The sequence below is a fragment of the Neovison vison genome, chromosome 2, assembly GCF_020171115.1.
Source record: "Neovison vison isolate M4711 chromosome 2, ASM_NN_V1, whole genome shotgun sequence".
NCBI lineage: Eukaryota > Metazoa > Chordata > Mammalia > Carnivora > Mustelidae > Neogale > Neogale vison.
The window spans coordinates 53,394,914-53,419,090 of NC_058092.1; the positions used below are offsets into that span (position 1 = coordinate 53,394,914).

At 44.4% G+C, this 24,177-nt stretch overlaps 1 protein-coding gene across 1 annotated transcript in view; it reads left to right on the plus strand.

Annotated features, from left to right (window-relative positions):
* Positions 1-24,177, plus strand: part of CACHD1 (cache domain containing 1) — a 206,981-nt gene that overhangs the window by 132,437 nt on the left and 50,367 nt on the right. Inside the window, exons 5-7 of the mRNA XM_044238376.1 lie at positions 15,893-16,019; positions 18,890-19,034; positions 20,110-20,326. Coding sequence (XP_044094311.1) covers positions 15,893-16,019; positions 18,890-19,034; positions 20,110-20,326 — 489 coding nt within the window. The remainder of the gene's footprint in view (positions 1-15,892; positions 16,020-18,889; positions 19,035-20,109; positions 20,327-24,177) is intronic.

A 24,177-nucleotide genomic window follows, 5' to 3' on the forward strand; every position in this document is an offset into this window, starting at 1 on the left:
CAAGAAGACTGCCTGCTGAGCACAGAGTGACACAGGACTCAATCCCATGACCCATGATGAGATCGTGATCTGAGTTGAAATCATGAGCCAGAGGCCCAATTGACCGAGCCACCCAGGCACCCTAAAATAACAATCCTTGAATAGAATCAGATACAAATATGTCCCAGAAATACACATTCTGTGAAGTTAAAAATACGTTAAATGAACTGATGAGGAAAAAATATAGTCCGTTACTACTTTGTATACATAAGATCTAGAAAGGCTCACACATAAACATTAATAGTTACCTTTTAGTGGTGGAATGGGGACATATTTTCCTTACCCATTTTCTTAGTGTTTTAAAGATTTTATTTATTTGAGAGAGGGAGAGACAGAAGCAGGCTCCCCACTGAGCAGGGAGCCTGACGCGAGCCCAGTTTCTGGACCCTGGGATCATGACCTGAGCCAAAGGCAGATGCTTAACCACCTGAACCACCCAGGTGCCCTGATTTTCTTGATTTTAAACTAAGCATGTGTTGCTTTTATAAATGGGGAAATAAAGCAAGAAGGAAGTACGGACTACTTCCCAATGTATTTTCACTCCTTTCTGGTAGACAGCAGCTTTCATGAGACCTGTCTGATGGTTGATCGACCCTCGGTCAGATGTCATGGTTCCAGACAAAGCTCCATTGCCCTCTGGCTGTGTGATTGGGACAGTAAGAAAGTGCGGGCTGGGGCCACACTGAGGGTGGTGCACGGTCCCTTGGGAGCCAGAGCAACACTGTCCTGTCAGGACCCCTTGCCCCAGTGGGCCAGACATTGGAGGATTTGGAAGCTGCTGCAGCCAGGGTTCCATGCTCATTGCCTCGTTTTATATCTGCTTGTTGTTCCTAGGGAGTATACTGTTGAGATCGCTGTCATTAGTCATATTGTATACCTATTCAGCACCTTCTCTGGGGTAAACACTTTCCTTTGTTCTAAGTCAGCTGTAAACAGCAAAAAGCTTCTATTCTGGGAGCTGGGGGACATAAATCTTAAAGAAAAGGGCAAGTAAACATACATGTCTGAGGGCAACGAATGCTGTGGAGGAAAAGTAACACAGGGATGAGACACAGTGGTACTTTTGGCTGGGAATGGAAGCCGAGGGAGGGAGGAGGCAGAAGAAGGAGTCTTACTACTTTAAAAAGGGCTCATCGGTGAGATCTGAATTAAGTGGGATTGTAAAACCATAAGAATAACTGAGGAAATGTATCCCAGGCAGAGGGTTTGAGTTAGTGTTTAGTGTGCTCAGTAACAGCAAGCAGGCCACTGTAACTGTGATGCAGTGAGCAAGGATTGATCATAGAGGAAGAGACCAGAGAGGCAGCTGGGGGCCAGATCACCAAGAGCCTTGTTTTACTGGCCCTCATATGGACGTTAGCTTTTGCTGTGAATGAGCCAGGAGACCATGGTGGAGGGGAGGTGGGGCCAAGGAGCAAAATGGGCTTATGCAGAGTCACTTGACTAGACTTAGATTAAAAGGCTTACGGACTGCCGTGCCAAGAAAAAAAGATTACAGCAGGGCAATGGTGGACGCAGGGAGACCATGTAAGAGATTATTCCAAATTCCAGGTGGCAGGTGGCAGTGTCATTAATAGTGTACTAAGAGTGGAGGTGGTTGGATTCTGACTATGCTTTGCAGGTAGGACCGTTAGGATTTGCGGGTGAATTGGATGGTGGTGAGGAGTATATGTAAGAGAAGAGCTAGGAAGGACTTCCAAGATATTTGGCCTTATCAAAGAGAAGGACAGAGTTGACATTTACTATGACGGCACATACTGGTTGCTGTCAGGGAGTCAACATTTCAGATGTAGAAATTTGAAGTTTGAGATGTCTATTAGATATCCACGTGGAAAGGTCTCCTAGGCAGTTGGTTATATATGAGTCTGGAGTCTGGGGAGTGGGTCAGACTAGAGATTGACATTTGAGATTCATTGGGTACAGGTAATACTTAAATCATGAGACCCAAAAAGATCACCTGGCAAGTGGCTATGGGCAGAAAAGAGAAGAGGTTCAGGACTAAGTCTTGGGACACTGTAGCACTTAAAGGTCACCAAAATGAAGAGGAAGCAGTGAGGGAGTCTGAGAAGGAAGTCAGTCTGGTAGGAGAACCAAGAGAGTCATCTTCTTGAATCCAAGTGAAATACAAAAAAGTTTTTTTTTTTTTTTTTGTATTTATTTGAAATACAAAAAAGTATTTCAAGAAGCCAGGAGAGACCAGCTGGATTAAGTAAGCCCAGTTGGACAAAGGCTAAGAAAACAGACATTGGATTTAGGAACATGGAGGTCACTGATGAATTTGACAGGGTTGTTTGGTATAACAATAGAATGACAGGCTGATCCTGGTTAGCTCAGGCTCTTAAGAATGGACAAGAGGAACTGGAAACAGTAAGTACATGAAATCCCAGGATTTGTTGAAAGGAAAGCTAGAGTGCTGTGTGGAGTCCAGAGTGTGTTTTTAAATTGAGAGAAATTACAGCAAGGTTATGTGCCAAAGGGAATGGTCCAGAGGAAAGCTGGACCCAAGCTTTAGAGGAAAGCTAAAGACCCAAGAGCAAGAGGAGAGAACATTACTGGAGACTTTTCCTTCATCGGGCAAGAGATGGTGGGATTCCAGCCAGAGAGTCCAAAAGCACAGGGTTCATGCTTACCAAGAGGAGGGAAGGAAGAGCCAGGGTGCCCGGATGCCCATAATGACCCAAGTGTCATGTCAGGAGCTCAGAGACGTTCTGTTCTTGGTGATTTTGTTTCCTCAGAGACTTAGGAAGCAAGGTCATCAGCTGAGAGTGAGGCAGAGAAAGAGGCCTTGAAGACCTCTTAGTTACATTACATTAAGTTTATCTTCTATAAATGAGGTTCGGGAGTAGAACTCAGCGCACACGTAATTGGAAATCCTGACAAAATGCTGTTTTATTACAGTAGTTACTTGTGACGGGGGAGAGACTTTGAAAAGTCAGGAGGAGGGGAGGAAGGAGATGGTGAGGGCATAGGTATATGGTTAAAGATCAGATCTTGAATTTTGTTATTTCTGAAAGCACGTGTCAAGTATCACATCCTACGTAACAAGAGTTGTTCTCGGCACAGTGGACGTAGCTGGATTTACAAGCAGTTTTCAGCCATGTTCAGGTATTTGAGAACGGACTCGCTTGTATTTGAAGTCGTGTGACATTCCACCAAGCAGTGGCTGCATCCCAAAGTCCACATTCTTGAGCAGTCATTTGTAATATAAGAGGAGTGGTAGATGGTGGAGGGTGACCTCAGAGCCCCCCCCTTTCCTCCTCTCCAGCTCATGCCCCCTTTCAGAGCAGAATTAATGTACTTGGTGGGCTATCGCATGTCTGATATTTACATCTGTAAGACGTCCAGCCTCAGGCTGTTTCAGACTGTATATAATCCATCAATGGGTCCCTAATTGATAACACAGTTTCAGATTGCCTTTCAGACTAGCTGGAAACAGACTCACATAAATTGTAAACCATTCTTAGCTTCACTTACCCAAAACTGGGTCATGTGTCCATCTGTCCAACACACATGTGTATTATTTTTCTTTAGCCCAACCTTGCTAGATCTCGACTTTCTAAATTGACTCCTTGTCCCTGATTCCATTCAAACTACTGGCATTTGACAGTGCACACGTTACATTATGGTGCTGGGAATGTTTTGCTCAGGTTCCTTCCTGCTTTTATCCCTAGTTTCTCTCCCCCCCTCCCTCCTTTCCCCTCTCTCTGTCTCTCTCTTTTTTAATTCCTGCTGAGCTATTTTCTTGTGTGTAGCCTGATCCCTAAAGAGAATGTATTTGAAGAGTCCAAGGAAAGTTGCCTCTTGCTCTCTTGAGTTATGCAATTGAGGTGTGAGTGGAATGGGAGTTAGTCTTTCTTGCCGAAAGAAAAAGTGCCTGGACTTTCTTTATTGTGTTTGATTTAAAGACATCATTTGAAGTTGCAAACTTCGATCTTGGTAGCGTTGCAGTCTACACTGAGAACCAGGATTCACGGGGTGTAAGGGGCATCTGCAAGTCATGTTCCAACGGTAAATGCTGCAGGAGGTACAGGTGGGCACTGGAGGCTGGAGACGGCTGCTACATTCAGTGGCTTCATCACTTCCTTCTGTGAATAACACAGATGGGCTTTGCGTTACAGGTTTTTCTCTCTGCTTTCAAATGCCATGAAAATTACATGTTCCGTATACTAATGCCAGGGCAGTGAAAAGCTGTGTTGTCCCTAAAAACCTAAAATAAAAGGAAAAAATCAGCCAACCTAGGAATCTCTGGTTTGTTTTTATGCCTGTTTGCCCCAGCTTCGTGATTGCATTAGTGTCATAAGAGATGTGGTGATTATTCATATAACATCTAAAACCTATTCACTCACTTAGAAATCTAGATTATTGAGGCTATGGGATTTGGTTTACATTTGTGTGTGTGTGTGTGTGTTTGTGTGTACACATGTATACACAAAATTAAGTATCCCTTCAAGTTCTGTTTCTATAATATGAGCTACTTCAAAGTTTAGTCTTTTTTTTTTTTTTTTAAGATTTTTTTATTTATTTGACAGACACAAGTAGGCAGAGAGGCAGGCAGAGAGAGAGAGAGAGGGAAGCAGGCTCCCCTCTAAGCAGAGAGCCCAGTGCAGGGCTTGATCCTGGGACTCCAGGATCATGACCTGAGCTGAACGCAGAGGCTTTAACCCACTGAGCCACCCAGGCGCCCCTAGTCTTTTTTAATAGTTTGTCGCAACAACCCTGTAATACTGATTTCAGAAGATTTTATTAGTCACATATAATCTCTCATACATACATATTTTTTTCTTCATACTACATATTATAGTGGATATAGCCTTGGGGTTTTTTTTCTGTTTTTGTAGTTAACAAATGTATCCTGGACATTCCTTTGTATATATGTAAATAAATACACATCTAGATCCTGGGGGTAATGATTGTATAACGTCCTTGAATTAATCAGTCCACTTCAGTTCAACATTGAGATTGTCCCAATTTTTCACTCTCTCACTGCCCTCCAGAAGGATTCCAAGTGACCCCTCCACAGTTTTCCTGACCCCCTGTGTAGTAGTTGATGGTAAACGTCTTTTTTGAAGCTCTGTCATCCTTTGGTGTCTACAAAATTATTTTGTGCCATTTATCCTCTTACTTCTCTGCTCAGACCTTTTCATTTTTCTTCTTAAGCTCCTTTTGTCCTCAGATAGATGTCCCCACATGTCCTCTTAACCACCTTCCTCACTTCTAAACCTTATCCCCCCCCAAATGTTCTCAGTGTAGCCAGCACCTCAGCTCCTGCCACATGCTGTGGAATTCCAGATCTGTCTCTCCAGCTGTGGCCTATTTGAGTTTATTTATTTATTTATTTATTTTAAGATTTTTTTTTTTTTTTAAATTTATATATTTGACAGACAGAGATCACAAGCAGGCAGAGAGGAAGGCAAAGAGAGAGGGAAGAAGGCTCCCTGCTGAGAAGAAAGCCCAATGTGGAGCCTGATCCCAGGACCCTGGGATCATGACCTGAGCCAAAGGCAGAGGCTTTAACCCACTGAGCCACCCAGGCGCCCCCCTATTTATTTATTGAGTTTATTTATTGAGTAGCCAACTTTAAGACACATACGTCTCTGTGGTGATTCTGTAGCTACCTCAAAAATTAAGTAGAAAACAAAACTTTTCTCTAACCTTCCCCGCAGTCTGGGGTCACTGTCCCCACTAACAGTATCTCCAACCTGGTCACACTGGGAATTCTTCCTTGCCTTTTCCCACCCATGGCTTCTCCAGTTTTTAGCAGATGGAACTTCCTTAAGTCAGTGATCAAAGCAGAGTGTTGGTGAGTGAATATTTTACTACATGCAAGTCACCTCACTAGGCATTTACTGTGTGTCCTTCCTCCTGCTTGTCATGCTGACTTGTGACATAGGTCTCATTGTCCGCTCTTCATTGAAGGGGAACTTGGCTCAGATTCCATAGTTCAGAGATGTGTCTTGAATCCCTTTTGTCTTCTCCACTGCTAAGGCCATAAACTTAGACTTCATAGACCTTTCTAGAAGGTGAGTCAATATGGACACCTCCCAGAAGGTTTCTCTGCTTTTATTCTCTTTTTCAATATATCCTGTATACTGTAGGTATTTTGCAAATACCTGCTCTGTAACTCCATTTCTTAAAAACCTCTGTGGCTCACCTGCAAGATGAATGTGGAGGCCTTTCAACTCCATCTTCTCCTCCTCTTCCCTCTCCCCTCACGGGGTCACTTTCATTTCTTCAAATCCTCAATCTCTGTCACTCCTTAATGCTTTTTTTTTTTTTTTTAAGATTTTTATTTATTTATTTGACAGAGATCACAAGTAGGCAGAGAGGCAGGCGGGTGCAGGGGTGGGGGGGAAGCAGGCTCCCTGCTGAGCAGAGAGCCCGATGCGGGGCTCAATCCCAGGACCCTAAGACCATAACCTGAGCCAAAGGCAGAGGCTTTAACCCACTGAGCCACCCAGGCGCCCCTCCTCCATGCTTTTGTTCATGTTATTGTCTTATCCTAGAATATAGTGCCTGCCTCTTCTGACTTGTAAAATATTGCTCATTCCTCAGGTCCCAGCGACTTGACAGGTAGAATTCTTTGTCTGTTGTACTGGTTGAGTTTGCTAGAGGGCACATGTTGAGATGGAGACTGGCAGCCTGTAGGGAAAGGGAAGGCAGAAGGATTGAACAGTGGCAGAAGTCAGGCTGAGTTGGGGTCCTCAGCTAGCTCTCTTTATTATTTTACTCTATAGTACATTCTTAAAAATTTAAGTTTTTATCTTGGGCATCTACTTGACCCCCTGTTCCTTTTATTTTTTGCATGTCAAGTTCCCAGCCTAGTGCATGGCAGGTATACAGCAAATACTTACTGATGAATGAATGAAACTAGAATTTTCTTTTTTTTTCTTTTTTTTTTTTAATTTTTAAAAGATGTTATTTATTTATTTGACACAGAGAGTGAGAGATCACAGGTAGGCAGAGAGAGAGGGGGGAATCCGGGTCCCTGCTGAGCAGAGAGCCTGATGTGGGGCTCCATCCCAGAACCCTGAGACCATGACCTGAGGCCAAGGGAGAGGCTTAATCCACTGAGCCACCCAGGTACCCTGAAACTAGAATTTTCTTGTTGCTTTTGTTTCATTTTTGTAATAGAAGAACCAAGGCTTTTGAAGGACCGTGGGGAAAGAAAAGAATGTGGTGGTGATTTGCTTGCAAGGTAGCCCTGGTTTCTGGCTTCATGGCAAATTGGCATGCATAAATATCTCGGGTATATAGAGTGACACAGGCTGTGCATGTGAATAGTACCATCCTGCGTTTGCATGAAACTGTGCTGAGTCCAGACACACAGTGTACACAGAATCAATCTGCTGCTTCTTAGCACCTCATACGCCATTTTATCCCTTTGTCTTCCATGGATACCAGAGACAAGTATCTATTTTGTAGATGAGAAGCAGGCCCAGAGCACTTAACCGATGTACCTAAAGTCAGACAACAAATGGTGGATATTGAGATGATGGAATGGTATGTCCCGATTCCCAGTCCAGTGGGCCTCCTACGGTAGACTGCTGAGGACGAAGAGATGTCTCCATCCCTGTATCCTGCCTACTGTTACTTCAGACTCTTTGTGTCTAAAATCAAACCCATAATCCTCAACACTTCCAACCCAGACTGCCTCCTCCACTCATGTTGTATTTGTCGGTTAACAGCTTAATTTTATATAGTGCAGACGCTTGAGACCCAGAACCAACCACGACTCCTTCCTTGTTCTTTCTCATAAAGAGCCTCTCTCACATAACATTATACAATGGTTACCGTGGCAGGCACCAAGATAATCAAGACAGAGGCTTTACCCTCAGAGCTCACAACCTAACTGTATGGATGTATGGAGGGGAGGGAAGGGAAGGAGAAAATCAACAGACAACTACTATTAGCATCTTAAGTGATGTGTGATAAAGGTAAGTGGGGGTACTGGACCAGATTGTAAGGTTGCATCTTAAGAGACATTGGGAATTATCCAGGTGATGTGCCTGAGGTAAATACATTTCCCAGTTAGAAATCTATTAAAGTGCAGCCAGCGCAGTTCAGGATCATTGTGGAAGAGGGCAGTAAATAATAGGAAACGAAGGTAGCACTAAGGCAGATTTTAACCACTTGTATTTGACGGAGGAGTTGGGTTTTGGTTTGGTTTTTGTTTTGCTTTTTTTTTTTTTTTTTAAGCTTGAAGTCAGCCAACTGACAGACTAAGCAGCGCAAGCAAGAGAGTTTTATGGAAAATGGATGTAAGTGTAGTTGGCCTGAAAGAAGGAGAAAACCAGGTAGACTATTAAATGTAATCCAAAAGTGGGATTAGGGAGAGGTGGCCATGGAATAGGCAAGTTGGCTAGATGAGGGAGAAATGAGAGGACAAGAAGTGAAGAATCAGTGTGGACCACTCTTCCAAATTACTTGACCGAGAAAAAGGGGAAAGGTCCCTGATAACTCAAGAAGAAATGGGATAAAGGAAGAGTTTTATTGTTATCGCTAATCATTTTATAAGTCAGGGAAACTTGAAAATGGTTATATGCTCGATAGAGAAACAGTCCAGGAAGAAGGTAAAACTGAGGAAATAGATGGGACAGTGGAGTTAAATGTCTTTGGCCAGTTGTCCCCAATTTGGGTGATCGTCAGAGTCATCTGGAGTGCTTTGTCAAAAAATACCTATTCTTTGACCCCCAACTCAGACTTGGCAACTCAGAATATTGCCTTGGTAAAGCTTGGGAAGCTATAGGTTTCAAAAGCTGATTGTGGGAGGAGAAAAAAGCTGATTGTGAGAGAACTCTGTTAAATTTCTCTTACCCCTTCCATGAATGTTTGAAGATCACCTGGTCCTTTGGGTCCTCTGGGAGTGGTCTATTAAAAGGAAGAGGATCGAGTAGTAGATCCTGTTCTGATTTTGGATTACCCCCAGAAGTTGATCCTGAATTCTCTGTCCAGGAGAGACAGAGACAGAGACTGTTAAGACAATCCAGGCTGTCTTAACAGAATAAGGATATAATGGAATGGTAATTTTTGCATTATGTAGATAACCTAGAATGGACATAAGGAGCTGTGAGCTTGGAGCAGAACCTGAGATTTGAGGAATTTCTCTCTTTAGAATTGGACTGAAGTAAAGAACAGTGGGTTTAGCTGGGTCGGCTGTCATTAATCTAAGTTTGGCAATGGCCTTGAGCTAGCATGGTCATTGTGGTGGAAGGATTACTGGGCTACATCGTCCCTTTCAAGGGTCAGAGCTTAGGCCACACTTCCCTTTCAGAGTCAGAATATGCTTAGTTCTAAGATGAGAATAATATCTTTTTGCTAAAGCTCCGCCTGTTTTGACTCTTGCTTAGCTATCATACACTTGGGAAAATTAACCTCTATATGCTTTGGTTTCCTGAATAATAAATTAAACCTACCTAATTAAAAAAAAATCACTGAGATAATGTATATAAAAAACATAATACAGTGCCTGGTACATAGGCAATACTCAGTATACCTACCACCCCTGAGAAGTATGCACAGTACCTGGGGGGCCGTAAATTCAGCTCCTTCAGAATATGTGGGAAGGTGGTCCTCTGGCTGTGGGCTGGGAGTAGGAATTAGAAGGTGCAGTGTAGAGTATAATGCCGGAAATTTTGTCTGGAGTCCTCCAAATGTTTATTCCCCTCCAAAATGATCGCTGTTGCACAGAATATTACTGAAAGGCACTATGTAACTTCTGATCTTTTGAGGGAGTGTGTGTGTGTTTTTGTGTGTCTGCCATTCTGTGTATTTAGGACAGCTCTTGTATTTTATATTTGGCAAGCTGCGGGAGGTCGAGCGCTTTGTGTGTTTCGCTGAGTGGTGTTGGGCTGGGCATCAGGAAGGCCAGAGTTCCTTGAGGTGGGAGGCGACAAGCTTTCTACTACAGAGCATTTTTTTTTTTAAATGTGTTTCTGCCTTTGGCGGTTAATATTATGAGGCAAAACCAAAGCCCCAGCCCAGCTACAGTTTGCAGTCCGTCTCTTTCTCAGCCTAATGGTGTAAGCATTACAGAGGGCAAGCAAGGATGTCGGGGACATGGTTTTGTTTTGACTAGAGAGGCTGATGATCTAAGAACTGATCAGATGTAGATGGTGAAATCGGAAGGGAAATATTTGGGGGCCGGGAGATCTGGGGCCCATATGTTAGAATTCGCCAAATGCACTCTGCAGGTGAATCTCGAGACACAAATGGAAACAAAGAATACCCCAAAACGGGGCGGGGGGGCACATTTTTTTTTAAGTAAACTCTACCCCCAACATGGGGCTCAAAGTCCTGACCCCCAAGGTCAAGAGTTGCATGCTGTACCACCTCAGCCAGCTGGGCACCCCCGAAAGACACATTTTTTTTTTTATTTGCTTTTCCAACTATAATTGGTGTGTTGTGGCTGCAGAAAAATAAGCCAGTAGGTGTTGTGAAGTTTTTTGTCTTTGTCAGAATTAGCATAGGAACTGTAAGAGAGAAAGAGTAAATTTGCTGAAGGCTCACAGAAGGAGACCAGGGGGAACAAAGCTTGCCTTTAAAGAACAAGGAGTTGTCACAGGTACCTCTTCGTTAGTTAAAAGCCAATATGAAATTGTCATTCTCTCTAAACATTTCTTGGTACCATTTGTACATTATGTTTAGTCTTGGGTCAGTAATGATAATAATCTCCTAGTGCTGACCGACGAAGTTATTCTAAGTTACTAGGAAGGAAGAATATTCCTGCTTTTTTCCCTTTCTTGCACAAACTTGATCAAAGCCAGTTAGAAATTGGCCTTTCTCGTTGCATATCTTTGTGCTTTGTTCCTTCCTATTGACCTTCATTCTTCAGCCTTATTATTTCTCTTTGGTTTCTGAAGGGTCTTCAGAAATACCTTGTCCAAATCCATCACTCAGAGACTAGAGATGAGGAAATGGTGAAATCTCATGGGGGACAGAGGTGACGAGCCTTGGCTCATGAATCGTTGACCATTCACTGGCTCCTCTGGCAGGCGCTGACTCAGTGCATCCTCAAAACCAGACATGCGCCAGGCTTTGGGAATGTGGTGAATTTGGCTTTGGGTTTGGCTCCTGCCCTCATGGAACTTACAGCAAGTCTGCGTGAGAGACAGAAGTCAGTATACTGGCTATTACCAATTTTTGCTGTCACAGAAAATGCTGGGTGCTGTTAGAGAAGTTAATAACCAAGGGTGGTCAGGGAAGGGGGTCTCTGAGAAGTTGAACAGAATTACTTCAGGTCTAAGGATCCCCTTGTATGGAGAGCTTGGCATGTTTGCAGAACTGAAAGAGGTTGCCCTTGACCTATAGCGTAGTTGGTTAAAGAGGGTGAAAGTGAGGTTGAAGCATAGGAGGGGCCAAATGGTGCCGGGCCTTATGGGGCTTGGATTTAATGCTAGCTGGGGTGCAGTGTGAAACCTGTAAAGGGTTTCAAGCAAAGCAGTGGTGGAATTTGATTTCCGTTTTAGAAAGATGCCTTCGGATGAGTCCGTGTAAGGTCAGAGAGCTTGTCAGGCTTAGAAATGGGACCAAAACTTAGGCTTCCTATTCCCAGTCTATCCCGATTTATCAGGCTATTCCTTCCAGTGCCGAAGTGCCAACCCTAATTAAATAGAAAGTGCAAAGCCACATTGGGCCTGTGTCCAACTGGCTTTCTTATGTTTATTCACATGGACAGTGAACGCTCCCTCCAATCTGTTAAACACCTCCAGACTAATTAAGGGGCCTCAGGTATATAGTTTCATAGTCACATAAAAACTCCTATTATGTAAAATACGCTTTCTATGGTTCGGTGTTACTCAGTCATGAGTGCTTTAATTAACTTGACCCTGTCTTCTGAGCTACAGTGTGCGTGCCGTTTTCCAGGTAAGCCAGCCTGTGGGGTCACTCGTGACCCCATGACATTGGACTGTCAGCTGGTCCCTGCCAAGTACTAGCAGTTCAGCCATTTGTTTTTTCTCACCAGTTTAAATGCTCACTTTAGCCTCTGCCTTAATTCAATTGCTATAGCCTTTCTTTCTGTCAAGTGTCCTCTTAATTGCATTTCTTCACACTGTGTCTTTACAAACTAATGCAACTGATCATTTTGATTGAAACATACAAATGTATATGTTTACTCTGCCTCTCAAAAAATAACAGGTGTGTTTTTTTTTTTAAATCTATTGATTGCTAATTCATTCAGCACGTATTTAGTGGCCTTGTGGAGGCCCTGTAGTGTTCTGAAAAGAGCAAGGGCTTTGGAGGCAGAGATACCTTGATCAAATCATGACTTGGGCCTTGAGCAAGTTGAGTTCTGCATCTATAAAGTGGGGTATAATAACAAACTCATGAGGTAATTATGAAAAGCTGGTATACCATGTATAGAACTAGTTTATATAGTACTCAGTAAGTTTCACTGTTCTATCAAATCAGCCTTATTGAGGCGTAGTTGACATGTGTAACATATACAATTGATTTTGATATGGATGGTCCCCTAAAACCATCCAACAGGCAGGCCTTTTCTCTGTCCACTTACCTGTTTCTGTACCTGTTGTATTGGCAGTGGTATTGAGAGAACGGAGTGTCAATCATTTTAAAACCTATTTTTTAAAAAGATTTTATTTATTTATTTGACACAGAGAGATCACAAGTAGGCAGAGAGGCAGACAGAGGGAGGGGGGAAGCAGGCTCATGCGGGGCTTGATCCCAGGATAAGATCATGACCTGAGCCGAAGGCAGAGGCTTAACCCACTGAGCCACCCAGGCTCCCCTTAAAACCTATTTAGAATTATCATAGATCTCTGGATGCCTCAGTGGCTCAGTCATTAAGCGTCTGCCTTTGGCTCGGGTCCCAGTATCCTGGGATCGAGTCCCACATGGGGTTCCCTGCTCAGTGGAGAGCCTGCTTCTCCATCTCCCTCTGCCTGCCACTCCCCCTGCTTGTGAGCTCTCTCTTTCTCGCTCGCTCTCTCTGACAAATTAAAAAAAATATTATCACTGGTCTATATTGAGTCACCATATTTATTTTTAACTGGATTTAGCATTAGACAAAGATTTTATCATTTATTAAACACAAGTCTAATGGTTGAGAGAGAGTACTTCTGAGCATACCCTCCCACCCGCGTGTCCCTGCAGCTCTCACGGAGCCTGTGCCATGACCTCAATAGAACTGAACACCTCTGCCCTGGGCGCAGGGGTGACCCAAGCCCATATCTCACCCTCAAGGATCTCTAGAGTCTAGGGATGGAAGAGGGAAAAGTTGCCCAGAACAACAATAACATTAACTAGAAGGTGGGAGAGGTTAAGATGCTGGAGGGTTTCAGAGGGTGTGGTGGCTTCCATCTGGGGATGAGCTCCAGCAAAGAAGGAACCATTCACTGCCACCTTCACGTGTATCTGTCTGAGTTAGGTGTGCAGAGCAGGGGAGACAAATTCAGGCCCTACCCACTGATAACCTAAAGCTTAATGCTATGCATCAGGGACTGACAGGTTGGACATATGCCCAGCCTTTTCCTGGATGGTGTCCAGCATTGCTGAGAAGAGTAAGCATGCAAGACCCCAGCCCAAGTTATCCAGTGGCCCGAACACCTCACTGACTCCTAGGACTGGGGGAAGCTGCCTCTGGGTTGCCTGTGCCTGTGTGGAAAATAGGGCTGTCCTTCACCTCCACGTCTAGGTCAGAGAGGGGCCCGCTCGGGGTGCACACTGCCATGATAGATTGCTTCTGGGCCCTGGGGTCCTCATTACCATCGTATCCATCATCTTCTGCTCGTACCGAATGATGGATGAAATTTAATCAGATGCCAAAGGAGTTCTCAGCAGGAGAGTTTGAGGAACCTTGCCTGACACTTAAATGCTATGGTGCTGGAATGATTATAAGGAACCAGAATGATCTTTTGTGGTGAGACTCAATGTATCATGCACCGTATGAATTCTGATTTATTTTTAAAACATTCTTGCTCTCATTGGCTCCCCCTTTTAATAGTCTCACTGTAGCCTGTTTATTGTTACAGATGTTACTTCTAAATGAGGTCATTAAGCTTTACTTCCAAAGGCAGCGTTTGCCTGTTTCTTGCAGGCTTGGCAGGGCTGCCTGAAGAGTAGTGCTAACACGACAGCAAGTTTAAGGCTTTGACCCTCAGAGAAAAAGCCGCCTCCGTGTTTATGTGCAAGTCACATCAGCCAGATGTCTCCGGAGGATGTGGTTGCCCTGGTCCGAGCACTGACCTTGATAAGGTTGCCTGGCCGAGTGGAGTGGGGACCCGTGTCTCGGTCACCGATGCTACGTGCTTGACTGCCTTCCTGTCCACTGTGAAACCTCAGGGAGCCCAGAAAAGTCGGAGCCAGCTTCTGTGTCCATAACTCGGAAATGATGCTTTGTTACTCCTAGGATTTTTGTGAGGATAAAAATAGGCTACCCTTTCTCCGTGTGCATCTGGCAGGGTAGCTGCTGGAAGCAGGAGGCACCGGACACACTTCAAGTCCCTGTGTGGTGTATTTCACCCGGTGTGTTCAGAGGATGAATGCTCATGTCGAAGGCCACTGACCAAATCCAGCTTGCCGCTGATGTTTGCAAATCTGCCGTCGTTGGCACACCCGCACACCCACTGATGTCCAGGGCTGCTTTTGCATGGTAGCAGCAGAGTTGGGTGGATCGAGACAGAGCCCGCATGGCTGGCAAGGCCAGGTCCTTTCCTGGGCAGCCCGGGCAGACGTCAGCTGACCTCCGAGCCAGACTCAAGGATGGCCGTGTGGCGTTCAGAGCTTTCTGTACCTTATCAAATGTACCTCACACTTGCCTTTTGCCTTCACTCACACTTTTTCCCCAAATTGCTTTCTGTCCCATTTCCTACTCTGTAAGTCTTCTGGTATATCGGTTATCACAGTAAGGCTTGTCTTTTGCTCAGCTGTGTAGATCTTGCAGCATGTAGAGTAGGACACAACACAAAGTGCATGGTTCATAACAGAATACGGGGTGGGAACAGAGTGGAAGGGCATCAGAGAAGGGAGAGGACTCTGCTTGTGGGTGAGGGTAAGACTTCATGGAGGTTTGGGGACAGAATTGCCCCCAGGAAGGCGGCTGCCCCTCCCTCCTGCCACAGCTTAATGGCAGGGATACCGTGTATATGCCAGGGAGGCAATACTGCAGGATGGTAAGAACCTAGGAACCAGCACAGCTAGGCTGGAATCCCAACTTGGTCATTTACTGATGAAACCTTAGACAAGTCTCTAAGCTCTCTAAGTGTATTTTCCAAACTCCAAAGTAGGGAATAATCATACGACCTTCGTCCTGTGGTTGTTTCATGGGTTAAATGAACAACCGCGAAGGAAAGCCTCTGTCCCACTGCTGGCACATTGGAATCATTCCTACTAAAGAAATTAAATGGAGACACCCAAGTGGTTTTGAGGAGCTTTTGCTGAGTGATCGTGGTTCTGCCTTTCAGGTACCATCTATGCTGATTTCCTCATTGTGGAGTAAGCAAGGTCAAGGTCACAGGTCTAGTCCCCCTGGAGACCAGGCCTCCTAACTGGCACTGTTCTCCGCAACTAGAGAATGTTCTCCAAGCCAGCAAGCCAGCGGGGACCAGCTGAGTGCAAATGAATCATTCAGCTGGAAAAAAAAAATATTCCAGGACATAGAGTGTCACCATACAAGGTTAAGAATAATAGCTTCTCTTGACTGAAACATTCATTATATTTTTCTATTCACGGGTATTTTTTAAGGGACAGAGAGAAAATGTTTAGTGGAAAATTTACAGCCTTCGATCTAGTGGGATTTCTTCGTACTACAAGCAGTTTATGCAGAACAGATGCCGAAGGAGCCGGGCCTGCCTGCACCTGTGGATTTGGTGGTTACGTTTCCTTTTCCCCACTCCAGTTCTTGCAGACAACCTGAAATCCAACCCTGGAATTAAGTGGCAGTATTTCAGCTCGGAAGAAGGGATTTTCACCGTTTTCCCAGCACACAAGTTCCGGTGTAAGGGCAGCTATGAGCATCGTAGTAGGTACGTTGGCTGGCTCAAGTGTTAATTACTGCTTAACAGAGATCTGTATGAACCAGGGACTCCTTGTTTACACACATGGCTGTGCCTCCAAGCTGTGGTTTCTGAAACGTATTCGGGAACGATTTCACCATCTGGCATATGTGGATGCTAGAAAGGGCAAGTGATAACGCCCGGAGTTTTTCTGTAACTACCTAACAAGGGACCTACTAAAGAAATTAAATGGAGACACCCAAGTGGTTTTGAGCTTTAGGCATCTTTGGGGAGACAAGAATGATAATACGGTCTCTTAAGCGCAGCCCGAAAAGACTCCTACACATCTCAGAGTGGACTTAGTGATACCCAACTTTCCTTTCTGTGATAACATGCTTGGCTGTCTTTTTGAAATGTGCATGCTGTCTCAGCTATCAGAAGTTTTAAGGTTGCCCAGAACACAGTGGATCAAAGATGATGAACATCCTGCTCTTCTCGCGGAAATAACTAGAGTTTGTACCACTTAGCCAGAAGGGCAGTAATGGTGAGCTAATTTGTTTGACAAGACTCATCAATTTACAGAACCCCTTAGGCAAAGATACTTCCCTTTTGAATCCCTACAGCTTCCCTTTGCAGTGTCAGGTGTTGGATGCCAGAAAATCTGGAGCTAGTAGATAGAGGGTGTTCATTTTTCGTGCCATTTTTTTGAAGTCCAAAGTAACTATCACTTTAGTCTCTCTTTATCGTTACTTTAAATTAACGTCTAAAATTTTCCCCAAGGAAAAGACTACTCCTGGCCTTTTCCTAGAAGGACCTTTGTGTTGTTGGTATGGTTTCTTTGGTTCCCTCCCTAGACATTCTGGTGAAGACTTAAGTGTCTTAAAAACTGGGCCAGAAGCCATGACCTTGGTTCTGGTCCAGGTTATCTCAGGAGAGGCCAAAGACGTCATGAACCGTCTAATTTGCATTTACTTCTAAGAAGACAGATCAGATGGTGTGCTGCCATTAACGAATCCCCTGTGAGGGAAAGTCCAAAAAGACAAGCTGGACCTTGTCACAAATCAGCACTCACCTGCACTTGGCAGGTTTCATGCACACCTACCCTGAACCTGCATTAAACCAACCCTCAGCACTGTCTTCCTTGGCTAAGTGACCCAGGTTCCTCCCCTCCTACACTGAGGTTCCCATCTCTTTACTTGCCCTGAGTGCTTTCCTCAGAGGCCTTTGCAAGTTCTCCACGTCCTTCAAAGTGAGGAATAGGTTTTCAGAGCCCACGAGAGAGAACCGGTGGATACCAGTCATGCTGTAGGGACTGACTCCCCAGGCGGTACATTGCATGTTACTGTTTTTGCGTCCCTCTAAAACAGTTTCTTAACAGTGTACTGTGGCAGTGAGAAACACATCCTCTTCTTTCCATTGATGTGGGTTAAGTTGGAAAGGAGATAGGCCTTTTTTTTTTTTTTTTCCCCCTTAAATTCACCTTGCCTTGAGGACCTAAAAGGTTCAGTATTTGACACGGCTGTCAGTGTTGGGATCGTCAGATTTCATTCTTTTCCGTTCTCTCTTCCACTTCCGTAGCCATCTCTCCTGGATTCTTTCTATTAACATTTTCCTACTGGCTTAATGGTATTGATTGGGGAAAATGCAGTGGTACTTCAGTATTAATGTAGCACTTTTGGCTTGAGAATAAAAGTGTCAAGTTGGCCAGATTTCGAGAGTTTGGGTTTTTTGTGTTTTGTTTTGTTTCTGGGTTTGGTTGTTTTGTTTTTTTGTACTTTGTTTTATTCCTTAATTCATGCCTAGGCTTTTTTGGAGTCAACTGGCATCTAACATTTCATAGAAAAATCTAGTGTTTTAGGGGTGTCAGTAAAGGAGAGAATTCTCTTGAGGCTGATTTGCTTTCTTAAGCTCCCCCTAATTTGTTCCAGCTTTAAAACTGTGAAGAGAGACCTCATTAAACCCCTTCTCACAAACCTTCCTGTTCGGCACATGAGCAGAAGGCCGCTTTTCATGGGAGGCATTTCTCCGTTGGACCTTCCCCACCCTCCCTCCACCCCCTTTTCTGAATGTTGGCAAACAAAAACCTGGCAAGAAGAGTGGCTATCACAGGCTTGGACAAATTTGATGGCATGGTTTTAAATGCTCCGATATGGGGCCTTTTGGTGGCTGACCTGCATGAATTGCTTCCGTATAGAAAGGAAAGGGCCCTCTTAAGCAGTCGCCTTTGTCTGGGGAGAGAGAAAGTAAACCTATTCAGAGCTGCTCAGCATGCTTGCAGATTACAGGCCGCCTCCGTTTTAGCAAAGCCCCACTCTGTACGTCTGCAGACCCAGCGCTGGCAAGCAGACCTTCCTCTCCTTCCTGTGCATTCTCTGCAGTCTGAGAGGCCACCAAGTTCTATGTTCTATAGCGAAATATCAGGCAACCTTGAGTGGTATTACCATGCACAGCTTCCAGCTTCGACTTTCAAGTATGCCGAAAAGGCCAGCCTCCCAAAAGATTTGCTGCCTTTCTTTTTTTTTTTTTTAAGATTTTATTTTTTAAGTAATCTCTATACCCAGTGTGGGGCTCAAACCCACAAGCCCCAAGATCGGGAGTCCCATGCTAAAGGATTGGCTTCTTCTAACCTCCTCTGGGTTACTTTACTCTTTGGAAGACTGAAGTACCAATCCCTGTGCCAGAGATACAAGCTGTTGTCTCGAGGTCGTGTTTTCACTATGCCAGTGTTCTTTTTCCTTGCCGGCTGCTCTCTCCATCCTTGGGCCATCCCTGGAAAAAGAGCTGGCCACCAGATGCCTGCACATTTGTAGCGTTCACAGCTGCACTGGGTTGAGGTCCTTTGACCTAAAAGCAGGACTGACCCCAGAGAGCTTCTCCCTCTCCTCCATCCCTCTTTCTAGACCTATCTACGTCTCCACGGTCCGGCCGCAGTCCAAGCACATAGTAGTGATCCTGGACCACGGGGCCTCTGTCACGGACACCCAGCTTCAGATCGCCAAGGACGCTGCCCGGGTCATCCTCAGTGCCATCGACGAGCACGACAAGGTGACCAGTACCCCCAGGGAGCCCCGTGGCATTGGCTCTTCCTTGAATGTCTTTTGTGAACTACCTTGTGTTTTATGGCACAATAGTTTTAAATCCATATTTAAAATGACTTTGGGGAAAAGAGAGTGGTTTCATTTTTATTCTAGCACTTGAGGAAGCAGCTGCCCACTCTGGCTCCAAATCTCTTAAAAAAAAACAAAAAACAAAAACCACCCCACCAAGCCGAGTCTTGTACTTCCTTCCTGGCTCCTGTGAAGGCTTCCAATTAGCTGTGACTTTCACAGTGGAAGTTATGCTGAGGAGAGGGACAAGGGCATGGGGCCTGGTGGATGGCAGGACTTTATCTCAAGATTTATGAGAGGTGAGGGGTAAGGGAAGGCTTCTCGAGGTTTGCTAATCTCTAAGACACTTCAGAGACAGGTGTGTTTACAGCTAATGATAATCTATTGCCTGTGGAGATTTTCTGCTTCCTCATTTTGACTTTCCCAACTCCTAAGGTTTTACTGACTTGATTAGTTGCTTAAATCACACACCCTGTGCCTTTACCCTCACCTCCAGATGGAAAACCAAGATGGTTAGTAGTTGCTAAGTTTCTTCTCTGTATGAGATTATGAGATATTCTTTTTTTTTTTTTTTTAAGATTTTATTTATTTATTTGACAAATCACAAGTAGGCAGAGGGGCAGGCAGAGAGAGAGAGGAGGAAGCAGGCTCCCTGCTGAGCAGAGAGCCTGATGTGGGGCTCTATCCCAGGACCCTGGGATCATGACTTGAGCTGAAGGCAGAGGCTTTAACCCACTGAGCCACCCAGGTGCCCCTGAGATAGTTATTCTTAATGTTATGGATACACACCATACTGCTGACTTCGTCTGGGAACAGAATGACAAGCTCTAGGGCCCCTCCCCCCTACCAGTCCTTAACTAATCCTTTCCAAATCTGATAGATTTATGCCTCTGAGCATTTACTTTTAAACTCTCAGAAACTGTTCGGTAGGCCATCTCAGTCGTTGGGCTCTTCAAGAATATAAGAAAGGCTTTATGTGTTAGGGTAACAAGGTTTCTTTTTCTCTCCTCCAGATCTCCGTGCTGACGGTGGCAGACACAGTCAGGACATGCTCGCTTGACCAGTGCTATAAGACATTCCTGTCTCCAGCCACCAGTGAGACAAAAAGGAAGATGTCCACCTTCGTTAGCGGTGTCAAGTCTCTGGACAGCCCTACCCAGCATGCGGTGGGATTTCAAAAGGCATTTCAGCTGATTCGAAGCACAAACAATAACACAAAGTTCCAAGCGAGTAAGTTGCACTCTCTCAGAGGACTTCTAGACAAGTAGATAAAAGATGGCAATAGGCATACATTGTAAACTAATCACACAACTCTGCCTAGAGGAATTTTTTTAAATTGACCCAGGATAAAATTTTCATGGGTTGTCATCATGGTCATCCGGTACTAGGAGCTTTTCCAGTCAATGGTACTCAGCCCACATGATTTCTCCCCTCCCAGAGCCTCTTCTTCCTGCCCCTTTATTACGAACATAGCCCCATTTATTTCCCAGGGGAACTGCCGCATCCTTTTTAATGCAAATTGTCAGCCTTGCCTCCTCATTGACTTGAGAGTGGATGGTCTGCTGGTGCGCATGTGTACAGAACCAGGCTGCAGGATTCTTGCCTTGATCCTTCCTTCTTGTAACCAGCTGTCATTTAGATGAGCATGGCCCTTCAAATGTACAAAGGCCCTCTAATTTAATTTTCATGTATTAAAGAAAATCTGGAATTAGGATGCATGCTAAACTGAAGGAAAGGATATTTGAAATAAGACACTTGCTTTGAAAGTACTGAAAGGAATCTCTGTCATTTTCCCTTTTACATTCGAATATCTATTTGTAGGATTTTTTTTTTTAAATGAATGTATCCTATCAAGGGAAACTTAAAGAATATATTTGCAAGTTCTTCAGTGTGTCTGCATTAAAAGTAAGGCAACACTGATGAATGCAAAGCATAGTGACGGGCACATGGTGAGAGCCCTTGAAAGATGGGAGCTCCTGGAATTATTACAAGTAATGATGGCAGATGGCGTTTTTGAAGGTGTTTGAACATAACAAATTATCACAAATTTAATAGCAGCTTAAAATAATGTACATTTATTACCACACAGACCCTTTCATGAGTCAGGAGTACAGGCATAACTTGCCTGGGTTTTAGGTAAGGATTTAGGGTTGCATGAGACTGCAGTCTGCACATCACCCAGGTCTTTGGTCTGCTCTGAGGTTTGGAGTCCTCTTCCAAGTTCAGTTATTGGCAGAATTCATTTCCTTGCCACTGTAAGACTCCTATGCATTTGCTCCTTCAAAGCCAGCAGGGAGAGCATCCCTTCTTTGAGCTCCCGACTTCAGGGAAGGCTTGGACCCTCTTTTGAAGGGCTCATTTTTTCTCATCAGACCCATCTCCTTTTGAATTAATCAGAGGTCTCTCCCATGGGATTAACTTACTAGAAACCTCAATTATATCTGCAAAATCCCTCCATCTTTGCTGTCCATGTAACACAATCACAGGCGTGATACCCATCACCTTTGCCATATCTGTTGGTTAGAAGCAAGTTACAGGTCTTCTCAAGAGGAAAATCTTCTCCAAGGGTGTGGGTCATTGGGTTCATCTTAGAATTTTGCCTACCAGCCTTGGCCAGCATCAGCTCTCCACAGACCAGGATTACAGGATGGCTGAGTATCAACTTGTCCACGATTCAAGAAGGCCAAGGGACAAGGTTGACCTCTTGAGTCTTCAAGACAGATTGGCCAGTTGGTCAGTGCCAGGAGCGATTTTTCTACTTGATTTCTCAATCACCCAACTACCTTTTCGAGTTCAAGTCCAATTTTGATTATTATACTCTTCAAATCATGGAGACAGGTGTTAGACTGGCTGTGACCTTGCCAGTGATTGTGAGTCAAGGGAACCCAAAGGAAGTTAATGCGGATCGTTTGGGGGAGCATGGTCAACGAGAGGTGCATACTTCATGGAGAAGGCAACAGCTCTGTGCAGCATGGGATGGCCATGTAGGAGGGCCTGCCCAGCATTGCCAGATCTTCTATTTTAAGAGAAGCCAGAAATCTGGATTTTTATGTGAATCCCCTCGGTTTTCAAATGTTGACATTTGTTTCAGCTTTAACACTGAGACCGCATTAAACCTCTTCTTACAAACTTTCCTGCCCTATACGTTACAGAAGCCTGCTTTGATGGGAGCCATTTCTCCTCAGGGTTTTTGTTTTGTTTTGTTTGGGGTTTTCTTAATGTTGGCAAACAAAAATAGGTCAAGAAGAGTGACCATCATAGACTTGAACACTTTCTGATGGCACTGTTTTTTAAGTGCTCAGAGGAGTCCTTTTTAAGCCAAGTGTAAAATATTCTCTAAATTGTAGCTCAGGGTCCTTCACTTTATTGCTTCTACTGACAGTTCGGAGAAAAACTCAAATTAGATAAACACAGCAGAAATTAGCATTGTCCATCTTATTAAGGAGAGGTTTGAGGTGCTCTCAAGCAATTTAGCATAGTGGTTAAGTATGAGGGTTTGGGACTTTTCCCAGCGTGGGTTCAAATTCCCTACTCTGAAATTTTTCTAAACTTGTGAACCTGTGTTAATTATTTGATCTCTCCAGGCCTGATTTCCTCTTCTGCAAACTGGGGGTGATAATAAGATCCAGGATTCCATCATAAATATTAAATAAATACTAGCTGTGGTTGTTATGATATGCAGCCTCCTGTAAGACTTGTAGCTCTGGCTAAACTAGAAAGGATAGCTCAAACGTCTGAATTGACCTCCAGCCGAGATGGCTGAGGACCACACCAGCCTTGGCCACCGTATAGTGAGGGGTCTGTGTACTCGTCGTGGGAACTTGCACTCTATGTCCTTACTTCTCTTTACTTCCTGGGTAATTACTTAGCATCTGCCTGGTGTACCTGGTGCTATTTTATTTGTTTTGTTTTTTTAAGATTTTATTTATTTATTTGTAGAGACACAGCGAGAAAGGGAACACAAGCAGGGGGAGTGAAAGAGGGGGAACAGGCCTCCCGCTGAGCAGGGAGCCTGATGCAGGACTTGATCCCAGGACCCTGGGATCATGACCTGAGCTGAAGGCAGACACCCAACCAACTGAAGGCACCCCTTCTCCTCACCCCCACCCCGGTGCTATTTTAAAGTCATGTGGTGGAGTTATTTTAATAGGTAAGACCTACCCTGTAGGATTGCTGTAAGGATTAGCCTGTGCATGAAGGGGGAAGTATCTGCCCCAGGTTAGTAGCCTTATGAACAGAAGCTACACATCCTAAATCATGGTGACTTTGTACGAATTTGCTTTGCACTAAGGAAAATATCTTAAAATTTTACCTAGCACTGGCTCATTTTTAATCCCATGGCAGATCTATAACTGATACCATTGACATATTTGGGTGGCCTGTCCTGGGGGTGTTTGGTCAGTAGATCATTTTAGAATAGAAGGAATAAGAAGGCTAGGTAGGAGTAGGGATCTAATGGCATGGAAAGTCCAAATTTCAGTTACTCTTTCCCCTTCGATATTAACCCTGAGACATACTAGTGGCTTAGACAGGGACTTATAAAATGGAACCTATTGCATTTCCTTCCTGTTACATGCTATGTCCTAACTCTGCCCCAAGTCCCTCTAACTATTACTCATCCATAACGTCACTAATCACAAGGTGTAGTTCCTCCGAGTGACTAGAGAGAGAACATCCTAATAAGTAAAAAAATAATAATAATAAATCACACCAGATTTGGCAGTTCTGCTATCTAAAAAGGATAGGGCAAGGATAGAGTCAGGCTGGCCAGAGACCATGAGGATGCCCCTGTAGGGTACGTGCCTTCTTGTTGGGACAGGAAGAAAAGGTCGCTGGCTGCTGTGGGAGGCTGCTGACTGTCAGCCCTCAGGTTTTCCAGATACGGGCGTGTGCCTCGACACCAGCCATCTAGAGGCATGAAGCTCAGTAAGAAAACTCAAAGGTTCTCTTTCAGGTCAGTCTTACAGGTGTCTAGGCACGATCACACAGGGTGCCTTTGCCATGGGGTGACGGTTTATCTCCTATTTCATATCAGCGTCGTGGTATATTTATATTCCCCTGACTTCACAACTAGTAGTTTT